The sequence below is a fragment of the Nicotiana tabacum genome, chromosome 9, assembly GCF_000715075.1.
Source record: "Nicotiana tabacum cultivar K326 chromosome 9, ASM71507v2, whole genome shotgun sequence".
Lineage (NCBI taxonomy): Eukaryota > Viridiplantae > Streptophyta > Magnoliopsida > Solanales > Solanaceae > Nicotiana > Nicotiana tabacum.
The window spans coordinates 111,019,823-111,033,044 of record NC_134088.1 but is presented as its reverse complement, the minus strand read 5'-3'; the positions used below and the strand labels follow the sequence as shown (position 1 = coordinate 111,033,044).

The following is a 13,222-nucleotide window of genomic DNA, read 5'->3' as shown; positions in this document are numbered from 1 at the left end:
TGTAGAAGTTTAGAATTTCAAAGTTCATTAAGTTTAAATTGGAGGGTGATTCATAGTTTCGATGTTATTGGGCATGATTTGAGGCCTCGACTAAGTTCGTAATGTATTTTGGAACGTGTTGGTATATTTGGTTGAGGTCCCGAGGGCTCGGGTGTATTCCGGGCGGTAAACGGATCGAGTTTGGACTTGGGAGGAACAGCTGAAGCTTCCAGCTTCTGGTGTAACCGCACCTGCACAGAGGTACCCGCAGGTGCGAGCTATGAGCTGTAGAAGCGAAAGAGTGAGGGCAGGCCAGCCACCGCAGGTGCGGAAGTTTTGGCGCACCTGCGTGATCGCAGGTGCGAGGGAAGTAGTCGCAGAGGCGGATGGGCTCGCAAAAGAAGCCCCTTTTTGTCCGCAGGTGCGAAGCTTAGCCAGGTAGGGGAAATGCGCACCAACGAGGGTTTTGTCGCAGGTACGGGACCGCAAATGCGGCCAAGGCACCACAGGTGCGAAAATAACCTGGGCAATGAGGTTTTTAAAGACGGGATTTGGCCATTTTCCTCCACTTTTCATTTGGTTGGGCGATGTTTGGAGCTCTTGGAAGGGAGATTTTCATCATCTATGTCAAGGTAAGTGATTCCCACCTATAGCAAATTAAATACTTGGATTATATATGGATTTAGACTTGAAAATTTGTAGAAAATTTGGGATTTTGGTATAAAATCTAAAAATTGATATTTTTGGATTTTGACCACGAAATTGGACATGGGATTTGGAATAAATTATATATTTGAGTTCGTGGTATTATGGGTAAAGTTTTTATTCGAAAATTTTCAGAATCCGAGCACGTGGGACCAAGGGTAATTTTTATCGACTTTTCAAGCGGAGTTAGGAATTGTTGTGAATTGAATTATTGAATTATAATGAGTATTCGAGTACATTTTGATTGGGTTGCATCTTAATTGACTAGTTTTGGAGCGTTGGGCATCAGTTTGAGTTATTGGAAGGGCTTGGGAGCCGGTTATGAAATTTCGGAGCGAGGTAAGTCTCTTTTCTAACCTTGTAAGAGGGAATTTACCCCATAGGTGAAGTTAATTAATATGTGTTGTTATTTGTGGGGGCTACGTACGCACGAAGTGACGAGAGTCCGTACGTAGCTACTATCCCTGTTTATGTCCGGGTAGTTTTAGGTTTACACCATGCTTTGTGGACACCGCTATTTGATTATATTTGTTAATTGCATCAAATGAAATTAAGTCGAGGATTTTAAGGATTTAAAAGCTTCAAGTTGAATTGGCTTTATTTTAAAAAGAATTAAGAAAGAGTTATGATTTATTGATAATTTAAATTTGATTGCGTCGCAAGTATGATCCGCGAGCGGGGTTATCAAATAAAACTAAGTCGAGGATTTTAAAGATTTAAAAGCTTCAAGTTGAATTGTCTTTATCTTTAAAAGAATCAGGAAAGAGTTATGATTTTTTGATAATTTATATTTGACAGCGTCGCAAGTATGATCCGCGATCGGGGTTATCAAATGAAACTAAGTCGAGGATTTTAAAGATTTGAAGGCTTCAAGTTGACTTATCTTTATTTTGAAAAGAATCAAGAAAGAGTTATGATTTATTGATAATTTATATTTGACCGCATCGCATGTATGATCCGCGAGCAGGGTAATAGATGCATCTATGGTTCGCGTCGTTCGACCCTCGGTAGTGCACAATTTACATTTATGTTGGATCGGGCCGAACGCCCTCGGTGGTATTCGTGTGTGATAATAGGATTGGAAGTTCCTTATATAATTGGTATAAATTCATTATTTGAAAGATTGTTTGTTTTAAATGAAGGAAGTGATTTGGGTCCTTAAATAGGGTGATGAATTGTTCAGTTATTTCTTGTTATGAGTTTTATTGTTATATATATCCTCCTTAATTAGAATTTCATATTATCATATTGTTGGCCCTTAGTAAGTGTCGAAGTCGACCCCTCGTCACTATTTCTTCGGGGTTAGGCGGGATGCTTATTGGGTACGCGTTGATTTACGTACTCATGCTACACTTGCTGCACGTTTTTGTGCAGGTGCATATATATCTAGTGGCCTCGTGGGCGCAGAGGCGCGATTATTACGGGGACTTAGGTGAGCTGCAGTCCACGTTACGAGTCCGTAGCCAGTAGAGTCTCATTCAGAGTATTTATATTTTCATGTCCAATTTGTATTCCGGACAGATGTTGTATTTTATTTTATATTCCTAGTTGATGCTCATGCACTTGTGACGCCGGATTTTGGGCGATTATGGGTTGCATTGTGTTGGAATTTTTAAAGATATTATTATTTATTTTGTAAACTCCATCTTTTACTATTTAATTGAAGGAAATATGATTTTTGAAATATTAAAAATGAGAACCAAATTCAGTATTTATTTATTTTTTTGCTTGCCTGACCGCGGTGTCCAGCGCAATCCCGACCTTTAATGGATTTTGGGTAGTGACAATGCGGTATCAGAGCACTAGGTTCACTTAGATCTCACGAGTCATGAGCGAGTCTAGTAGACTCTTGCGGATCGATACAGAGACGTCTGTACTTATCTTCGAGAGGTTACATGACTGTTAGGAGCACTTCCCTTCTTGATTTCTCATCGTGCGATTCGATTCCTTTGAGGCTTATGCATTCATTTCATTCCTACTCAATCATGTGCGACATGAAGCGCTTGTTATAAATTGAGAATCGAGGAATTTTAATGGTACTGCAGATGTGGTGCAGGATGTTTCTTCCTGCGTATTTGATTGGGCTATTGTCATCGCCTTGCGGGAGGCCGTTCTATCGTTTCAGCTCGGTATCAGTATTACCTAAGGTTTTGAGGTTTGGCATTGATTGTTATGACGATTCGTACGTTGCTATTGCACCGTGTTTGTGTAATTGAAGGATGCTTGTCTATGCATCGAAGCAGTGAATGACTTGGAAGGAGATTTACTCAGCGCATGATTTAGAGATCCATTATTTTATTTTCGGTGAATGAAAGTCAATCGGACTATGAATGGTCAGGTTTGGGTTGACGGAGTAACGAGACTTGGTATTTCAAGCATGGTGGAATTTTCATCTGTGATGTGGTGTCGTCGCTCTGGATTGAATGTGTTAAGTTCGCCGATGTTATGGTCTTCATCAATTTTCCTTCGGGGCAGAGTAGTGTGAGATAGTGCCGGAGAAGCGACTGTCAGAGATCGCAGTATGCGGTGGTTTAGGACTTAATCAGTGGTACGGGTGTTGAGGGCTCAAGGAAGATGATCTTCTAAAAGGTTTAAAGTTGGTAGCGATCAATTGGTTCAAGTGCTACAGAGATAGATATTGAGTTAAGGCAACAACTGGGCAGCAAAGGATAAGGAAGGACATGTGGGGGGTGTCTTGCGGTGGTTAAATTCTGGAAGGTCAAGTGTGAGAAATAGAAGTCGGGTAGTTGCTTAAAGGAGAGGGTTGACCAAAGTGGGAGAGTGGCAGAGTTACATATGGGTTCTGTGGTAGGATGACTATACACCTTAGGGGAAGTTTAGAGTGATTTGGAACTCGGGGTGGACAGTGACTAAGTCTACGAACTTGATTTGGAATATTGGCTGCTATACGAAAGAGGGTTGGGTACGACGGAAAAGAGTTGCATGATATGAAGAAGGATACAACATGACTTTGGATTAGAATATATCGTCACACATTTAATTGATGTTAATGGGGAGTGAACGGGCTTGTATGGCTAGTGAATGAGCACGGGCTCAGGATGGTTTAAGGATTTCATAGTAATTATACTCGGTGCAGCGTCGTTGGAAGATGTCGGTATGGTATTTCCACATATAGGTTATTTCTAGTGAGCAAGTTAACTGTTGTGTGGTGTTGATGAAACTCCTACAAAGAATTTTACTGGCTATCCGGTAAAAGGTCGAATATGTAAATATGGCTAGTGATTCAAGGCGTTCATGAAATGGTTAACAGGAAGATTTCGAGGAATTTTGCGGGTCGATTGCGCAAGGTCATGTCAGTAAGGAAGAAGGAATCTTTGTAGGTTCCAGAGTTATGCAATGGTAGCTTCAAGCTAAGTGTGAGAGCCCCACCATCTATGATTGGATTGCATTGTTATCTACTTGTAAGGTTTCTGGTTATCGGCATGTTTGTGCGTTATTACGACTAAACAACGAGGACATCAGTGGTGATTTGAGCCAAGGATTTGAGGAATGTGTGCTATAATTGGTCTTATCGATTCATTTTCAGGCTTTGGGAAGACTCGGAGTTTATGCTTTGCATAAATGTGATTTACAAGGAAAGTGATTCAGCTGAGTGCTTCTTTGAGAGGGTGTTCATGTGCTAGCAGAGCCTTGGGGTTTGATTATATTCGGGACCAAGTCTGAGTGGGTGACTCTCAACAACAGTCCTAGTGGATTCAAAAGTTAAAGTGTGGTGCCTAAGGATTTCGAATCCGTAGCATGGTTAAGTATAGATCTTTTGTAGTGGATTATGAAAAGTGGCTTGGAGTGTTCTACGTTATCTTCGGTCTGCGGTGTGGCATTTGAGGAATGGGAGAAAATAACTTCGTATTCATAGAGGGATTTTCAGAATGGGTGTACCAGTTGAAGATGCGAATATGCGCATAAGGAGGGTATGAGATGGTTTGTGGGTTTTGGAGACAACGTGGTCTTGTGAAATGAGGTCACTCGAGATGAGTGCGAATTTGGGTTCATGATGTTCTGAATGAAGCTATTAGTATTCCTAAGGCAAGTCTAGAGTAAATTAGAAGAAGTCGGATTCGGTTAGCAATGGATGAATTGGCATGATGGTGGCAATGATCAGTTCCTTCAGCGTGTTGATTATACCTGTGATTTGTGGTGGTACGTGCGAGGTTTGACGGCCGCCGTAATTGATCTTATTTGGAGGCATGCGAGTATTATGGCCTGTTATGTGTAGATGGGGCCCGGAGGAATTATGGTGGTTTAAACCACCACTCGAGGTTCGTACTTTCTGCGGTTATGGGAATTCAGTCACGTGTGGAAATGGTTCTCCTAAAGCGAGTTAAGTGAAAAGTTTCTATATGATGAAGTATGTACCCTATTGGTTGTTCGGGAGTTATGATGAAATTCCTGTACTCTCGTGTATTGGTATGATAGGTGCAGTGAGCGGAATGGGAATTAGAAGTTGAGGATCAAGGTTACGGTTCGGTGTTGACAAGAATATCATGAGCTCGGATGATCAGGGAAGAATTTGGATGTTTAGAGTAAGCTGGTATTGTCTTTAGCGTCACCTGAGATCGATGTCTTGTGTAAGAGGCTTTGTGTACTGATTGCGGATTCTTGATTTGCTTTATAGCATCAGTGTGACTGGTGGTATGGATGTGAAGACTTGTTACCTGGTGCGGAGGGTCATGGGAGTGTATTCCATGGAAGATTGTATAAGTGTGACATGTAGTCACTTGATTGATTAAAGATTTAAAACCAAGTATGGAGATTGTAGTACTATTTTATGCCTGAAGGGTGCTCGGTTCATTTAGTTGTGGAATGTGGAAGTTTGTTCCAGATTTAATGGTTGTTCTTATGTATCATGAATAGGTCGTTGTGGGTCCTTGAGAGGCTATTTAGCCAAGCATGGTATGATCAGAATTGGTTGAGGTCCGTGGATGGATCTAGACATGAATATGGGCTCTATATCAGGCCGGATATGCTCATCTCAGCATAGCATTGTTTTCAGGAGAGTCTTCAGGCCTTGGATGTTATTCCTGTCGTCAGCTACCCCGTGTAATCTATATTATACCAAGTGGGTGGTGAGGTGGTTTGATTATTCGCACTCGTATTGAGATCCTGTATGGGTTGTGGTATTATGTGAGCAGGGTGGCTCTCGAGATGCAGATCATATATCGCACCTTAGTCGTGCTTGAGTTTTATAGCGTATGATGCTACCCGTCTCCCCAAGATTTGTATTATGCACTTAGCGTGCTTATGGTTGATATTCGGGCATTTCGTGAGTATAAGCATTATGGGTCGATGTGTGTTTTCCTTAGATTATTATGCGTGGATCGGGTGGCACGCCGCCACGGGTATATGGTTGAATCGGGTGGTACGCCGCCACAGATATGTTGATTGGATCGGGTGGCATACCGACACGAATATCATGGTAGGATCGGGTTGCACGCCGCAACGGTATCATGTGTGGATCGGGTTGCATGCCGCAACAATGTGTTATTGAGTACAGTTTCCTATATCTATTATTGCGTGTTTTACTTCTCATTCCCTTAGGAAGGTTCAAAACATCCTTTTGGTTGTTTAAATAGTTACGTGGGTTGAGTAGTTCTTTCCAGAGTTCATTTTTTTTCTTATGTATCGCCTTCGAGCCTGTAGCTTGTTGGCAGATTGTGGCATCATATGAGATTTTTGGCAGTGTTTGAGGTGGCTTATTGCCTGAGCAGCTTGTAATGGGTGACACAAGATTATTGAACCTGGGATCAGTGCGTTCAGATTTATATGAAGCATATTAAAGAGTAAATATTGTTATTCAGTCCAGAATGAGGTAGTGGTTCTTGTCGGGAGGAGAGACTCCATAAATTGTGATTCGGCAGGTGGTTATGAGTTCTACACATCTTCTTTGTCATGGAAGTATTGCAAGAGTTGGAGCAGGACCTTTACGGGTCATGAGGTGTGTTGCGAGCATCGAATTCGGGGGATTTCGGCTATTATTATCAGGGGATGTTATTATGGTCATGTATATTATGCGGTGCATGGTAAGAATTCAGTAAGGGTATACAAATATAATCATGTGTTGGTAAATCAGGTAGTGATGGATATGGTGTTCGTATGTTGGAACAAACCTGGTAGAGAATTTCAGATGTTGGAATTCAGTTCTATGGAAGGATTTTCAGGTTTGCTCGAGCAAATGTGCTCAAATGGGTAGTGGTAGCACGGGTAGGTGCACGAGGTGTTAAACAACGATTTCAGACAACTCCAGAGCAGTTCTTAGCACGTTCGCGGACGAACGTATGTTTAAGCGGGAGAGAATATAACGACCCGACCTGTCGTTTTGAACTCTAGTGCGTCATTCAGCGGTTTGAGACCCTGAGCAGTTTTACTTCAGGTATTATGACTTGTGCGTGTGGTCGGAAATTTAATTTTGGGAAGTTCGGAGTTGATTTGGAAAGAAAAATTTTAATTTCAAAAGTTTTATGTTGGGGGAATTGACTAAAGGGTGATTTTTGAGTAAACGACCTCAGAATCAGGATTTGAAGGTTCCAATAGGTTCGTATGATGATTTTGGACTTGGAGGATGTATGTCCGGATTGGGTTTTGGATGACCCGGGAGCGTTTTGGCGCCTATTGTGGAAGTTGACATTTTGGAAGGATTTCATAAATTTGAGTTGAAGTACATTTCGTTGATATCGACATCCATTTGGGATTCCGAGTCTGGGAATAGCTCCGTATGATGATTCCGGTCTTAGGAGCGCGCCCGGATGTGGATTTGGAGGTCCGTAGGCTATTTTGGGGTCATTTGGGCGAAAGTTGGAAATTTGGATAGTTTTGAGAAGTTTGACCAGGAGTGGACTTTTTGATATTTGGGTCGGATTCCGATTTTCGGAAGTTAGAGTAGGTCTGTAATGTCAATTATGACTTGTGTGCAAAATTTGAGGTCAATCGGATGTGATTTGATAGGTTTCAACATCGATTGCAGAAGTTTGGAATTTCAAAGTTTATTAAGATTGAATTGGAGGGTGATTCATAGTTTCGATGTTATTGGGCGTGATTTGAGGCCTCGACTAAGTTTGTAATGTGTTTTGGAACGTGTTGGTATATTTGGTTGAGGTCCTGAGGGCCTCGGGTGGATTTCGGGCGGTAAACGGATCGAGTTTGGACTTGGGAGGAATAGCTGAAGCTTCCAGCTTCTGGTGTAACCGCTCCTGCGCAGAGGTAGCCGCAGGTGCGATCTCGCAGGTACGAGTTATGAGCCGCATAAGCGAAAGAGTGAGGGCAGGCCAGCCACCGCAGGTGCAGAAGGTTTGGCGCACTTGCGTGACCGCAGGTGCGAGGGAAATAGTCGCAGAGGCGGATGGTCTCGCAGAGGTGACCCTTTTATGTCCTAGGTGCGGAGCTTGGCCGGGTAGGGGAAATGTGCACCTGCGAGGGTTTTGTAGCAGGTTTGGGACCGTAGATGCGGCCAAGGCACCGCAGGTGCAAAAATCGCCTGGGCAGTGGGGGTTTTAAAGATGGGATTTGGCCATTTTCCTCCACTTTTCATTTGGTTGGGCGATGTTTGGAGCTCTTGGAAGGGAGATTTTCATCATCTATGTCAAGGTAAGTGATTCCCACCTATAGCAAGTTAAATACTTGGATTATATATGGATTTAGATTTGAAAATTTGGAATTTTGGTAGAAAACCTAGAAATTGATATTTTTGGATTTTGACCATGAAATTGGACATGGGATTTGGAATAAATTATATATTTGAGTTCGTGGTGTCATGGGTAAAGTTTATATTCAAATATTTTCAGAATCCGGGCACGTGGGCCCGAGGGTGACTTTTATCGACTTTTCAAATGGAGTTAGGAATTGTTGTGAATTGAATTATAATGAGTATCTTAATTGACTAGTTTTGGAGTGTTGGGCATCAGTTTGAGTTATTGGAAGGTCTTGGGAGCCGCTTATGGAATTTTGGAGCGAGGTAAGTCTCTTTTCTAACCTTGTAAGAGGGAATTTACCCTATAGGTGAAGTTAATTAATATGTGTTGTTATTTGTGGGGGCTACATACGCACGAAGTGACGAGAGTCCGTAGGTAGCTACTATCCCTGTTTATATCCCCGTATGTGTTGTTATTTCTTATGATTGTTGTGGTGATACTAATATTTACTAATATTGTCTCCCTTTGCTTTGCATCTTTCTTCTGGATTTCATGGTGTTCCTATTTATCCTATGATTGTTGTTGTGATACTAATATTGTCTCCTTTTTGTCATTTTATCTTTTTACTTTTTTGAGCCGAGTGCCTTTCGGAAACAGTCTCTCTACTCATTCGGGGTAGGGGTAAGGTCTGCGTACACACTACCCTCCCCAGACCCCATTAATGAGATTTTACTGGGTTGTTATTGGTGTAGTAGTTTTAGGTTTACACCATGCTTTGTGGACACCGTTATTTGATTATATTTGTTAATTGCATCAAATGAAATTAAGTCGAGGATTTTCAGGATTTAAAAGCTTCAAGTTGCATCAAATGAAATTTATCAACATATTTATCGACTAGTTAAGATAGCTTTTAATTTCTATCATGCAATTTGCAAATTGCGTTTTAATCTAATGATGTAAATATTTTCCTTGTTAAATGCAATATTATTACCATTAGGGTTGATGACGAAGTGTAATAGAATAACCAAATCATCTTTTATTGGATACTCTTCTTCGTTTCTGTCACGAAAAAAGAAGTCACTGAATATTTGATATGTTCTTACTTTATTATCAGTAGAATCTTTTTCATTTGAGGACATAAATATAACAAGCTAGCTTTTACGATCTCTACTTTTGTCGATTTTGGAGCTACTGGTGAAATCACCTCCCAAACCAATAATTTTCCACCAAACGATTCATTGATATCCAATATATCTCTATAATTTCGAGCAATTGTTTTGATCGTCTGACATTTAGTCATAAACGCTTCATCCCATATTATCAATTTATTTTTCTTATAAATTTAGCACAATTTCTCTGCTTTGATATATTTGTGATGGTTATTTTAGTTATTTTATGAGGTATATCAAATCTAAAGTGTGTGGCCTCGTAATAAAATTATTTCTGGTACACCACTTGCTATTATTACTAACAGTGTCATGCCTCTTGATCTGACATTTGCAAGTAATGCATGACATAAAAATATTATTTCGATTCTGCTGGAGGCATCTACAAAGGATAATCCCACAATACCAGAATTGACTCTTTATAATATAGTATTGAAAGCTTGTTCTTGTTCAGGATCTAGCTTTGATTGTGCTTCCTCATACTAAACTTTTTTACTTTGTGTTCTAATTTTTTAATCTCTAACGCTCTTTTTATGGGATAAATTTATGTACCTTAAGATTCTTTTTAACTTGAAAAATAATTTTATTCATATGATGATAAAAAATAGTTAAATTAAATTTTCTTGCTAAATAATTAATTGAAAGATTTAATTGTTTGGTCTTAACATAAAAAATAATTTATTTTATGTTAATTCAGATCTTAATATTTGTTCATCTTTTGTTTTGCATATTTAATCTTAATTATAATTTAATGCATCATAAATTTTATTTTCAAAAAATAAAAAAAATCGATCTGACATTTCACTTTTAGATCTTTATGTTTGCAGAATCATTAGTGGTAGTTTCTTTCTCTTTCTCACATATTTATATTCTTAAATATTTTTTTAGTTATTATTTAATAATTGGGTATATTTTTCAATATTACTTGAAAAATAGATAATATTTTTTATTTGAGTAGTAATGTATTGCCAATACGGAGGATTCTTATGAAATTGATTTTATTATACCTTCCTACATATTTTTAATAAGAATTTAATAGACAAAATTTTATTAATGGTAGAATCTTAAATATTAAAAAATTAACATAGAAGGTATTGTAGTCCAAAAATAAATTATTACAATTATATCCTTTCCCTATGAGTTCTTCTGTTTACTATTTTAGGGCTATTTTGGTCTATCAATATTATGTTTTTACTTTAATAATAATAATAATAATAATAATAATAATAATAATAATAATAATAATAATAAATAATATAGTCTCTCCTTTTTCTAAATAGATTTGGAGAATTTAATATATTCTCAAATTAAATTAGTAATTGTAACGACCAGGCCGGTCGTTTCGAGAGTTGTAGCCACATTCCCCTTTTCTGCTCATTTTTGTGCTTCATTGTTGTTTTATGACTTACCGGGTTAGTTAGTTCGGGTCCGAAATGAATTCAAAGTGAATTGAAACACTTAATCTCTTAATTGAAATTTTAAACTGAAAAAATTGACCGGATGTCGACTTATGTGTAAACGACCTCAGATTGGAATTTTGATGGTTCTGTTAGCTCCGTTGGGTGATTCTGGACTTAGGAGCGTGTCCGGATTGTGATTTAGAGGTTGGGAGTAGAATTAGGCTTGAAATGGCGAAAGTCGAATTTTTGGGATGTTTGACCTAGGGGTTGAATTTTTGATATCGGGGTCAGATTCCGATTCTGGAATTACGGTAGGTTCGTGGGGTCATTTGTGACTTGTGTACAAATTTTGAGGTCAATCGGACGTGATTTGATAGGTTTCGGCGTCATTTGTAGAATTTGGAAATTTCAAAGTTCATTAGGCTTGAATCCGTGTGTAATTCGTGTTTTGATGTTGTTTGAGGTGATTTGAGGGTTCGACTAAGTTCGTATGATGTTTTGGGACTTGATGGTATGTTTGGTTGAGGTCCCGGGGGGCCTCGGATGAGTTTCAGGTGGTTAATGGATCATTTTTGGACCTTGGTTAATGGCTGATGTCTGCTGCTGTGTTTTTCTGGTTTTTCGTTCGCGTTCGCAAGAGGAGCCTCGCGTTCGCTAAGGGTGTTTGTGAGGTGGGAATTTTTTTTTCCGCATTCACGAAGAAAACGACGCGAACGCGAAGGTGTGGTCTGTGTGTGCATCGCGAACATAGGAGCGGTGTCGCGTTCGCGAAGAGGAGTGAGGCAGCTGGGGACCCCAGTCTTTTGGTCTACACGTTCGCGAGGCATGGGTCGCGTTCGCGAAGGTCAGAATTGGTAAAGCACCGCGTTCGCGAAGAGTTAAACTGAGAGGCAGTCAAATTGGTTTACGCGAATGCGATAAGACGGTAGCGTTCGCGAAGAAAGAAATCTGGGCAATAGTATTTAATTTCAAAAATGAGGGTTTGAACCTATTCTTCATATTTAGATCTAGAGACCACGGATTTGGGCGATTCTTGAAGAAATTTTTGTGGAGTTGATTGGGGTAAGTGATTCTTACTTGGTTTTGGCTGAATTCCATAACTATGTCTTTAATTCCATCATCTAATTTGTGATTTAGGGTGGAAAATTGGGAAAAGAGAGGAAGTGTTCTTGAGTTAGATTTTTGAATATCGGATTTGAGTAAATTTGGTATGGTTAGACTCGTGAGTGAATGGGCTTACGGGTTTTGTGACTTTTGTCGGATTTAGAGACGTGGGCACGGGGGCCGGGTTTGGGCTGATTTCGGATTTTTGGCTATAATATAGTACTTTTCTTGTGGAATTGGTGTAACGACCCAGCCGGTCGTTTTGAGAGTTATAGCTCCGTTTCCCCCATTTTTGCTTCTTTATGTGTTATTTAGCTGCATTGTGATGTATCGAGTTGGTTGGGTGATTGCGTACGCCTCGCGCCAGTTGAAGACCCATGAGAAGAACTATCTTGTCCATGATCTTGAGTTAGCAGCCATTGTTCACGCCTTGAAGATTTGGCGCCATTATTTGTATGGGCTTCATTGTGAGATCTATATTGATCACCGGAGTCTGCAGTATCTGTTGAAGCAGAAGGATCTTAATTTGCGTCACCAGAGATGGTTGGAGCTTTTTAAGGACTATGATATCATTATTTTGTACCATCCGGGGAAGGCCAATGTGGTGGCCGATGCTTTGAGTCGCCGAGCGGAGAGTTTGGGGAGTTTAGCATACGTTCCAGGAGCAGAGAGACCTTTGGCATTGGATGTTCAGGCCTTAGCGGGCTAGCTTGTGAGATTGGATATTTCAGAGCCTAGTCGGGTATTGGCTTGTGTGGTCTCCAGGTCTTCTCTTTATGACCGTATCAGGGAGCGTCAGTATGATGACCCCCACTTACTCGTTCTTCAGGATATGGTTCGGAGAGGTGATGCTAGGGATGTGACTATTGGTAGTGACGGTGTGTTGAAGATGTAGGGCCGGATATGTGTGCCTAATGTAGATGGGCTTCGGGAGTTGATTCTTGAGGAGGCCCACAGCTCGCGGTATTCCATCCATCCGGGTGCCGCGAAGATGTATCAGGATTTGAGACAACACTATTAGTGGAGACGGATGACGAAGGATATTGTTGGGTTTGTAGCTCGGTGTCTCAACTGTCAGCAGGTTAAGTATGAGCATCAGAGGCCGAGTGGCTTGCTTCAGAAGTTAGAGATCCCAGAGTGGAAGCAGGAGCGGATCACCATGGACTTTGTAGTTGGGCTTCCACGGACTTCGAGGAAGTTCGATGCTATTTGGGTTATTGTA

At 40.3% G+C, this 13,222-nt stretch overlaps 1 protein-coding gene across 3 annotated transcripts in view; it reads left to right on the top strand.

Moving 5' to 3' along the window:
* The window catches only part of LOC107783287 (OVARIAN TUMOR DOMAIN-containing deubiquitinating enzyme 12), a 31,305-nt gene extending 29,072 nt beyond the window's left edge, over positions 1-2,233 (top strand). The window contains exon 11 of one of the 3 annotated variants that reach the window (XR_012695023.1): positions 2,059-2,140. Coding sequence is in view for 2 of the 3 variants with exons in the window: in XM_075222044.1 (XP_075078145.1) it covers positions 2,059-2,120 (62 nt within the window). In the remaining variant the exon portion in view is untranslated. Of the gene's footprint in view, positions 1-952; positions 994-2,058 lie in introns of those variants that run through there. The other 2 variants (XM_075222044.1, XM_075222045.1) reach the window with 2 other exon arrangements.
* Positions 2,234-13,222: the final 10,989 nt, after the last annotated feature.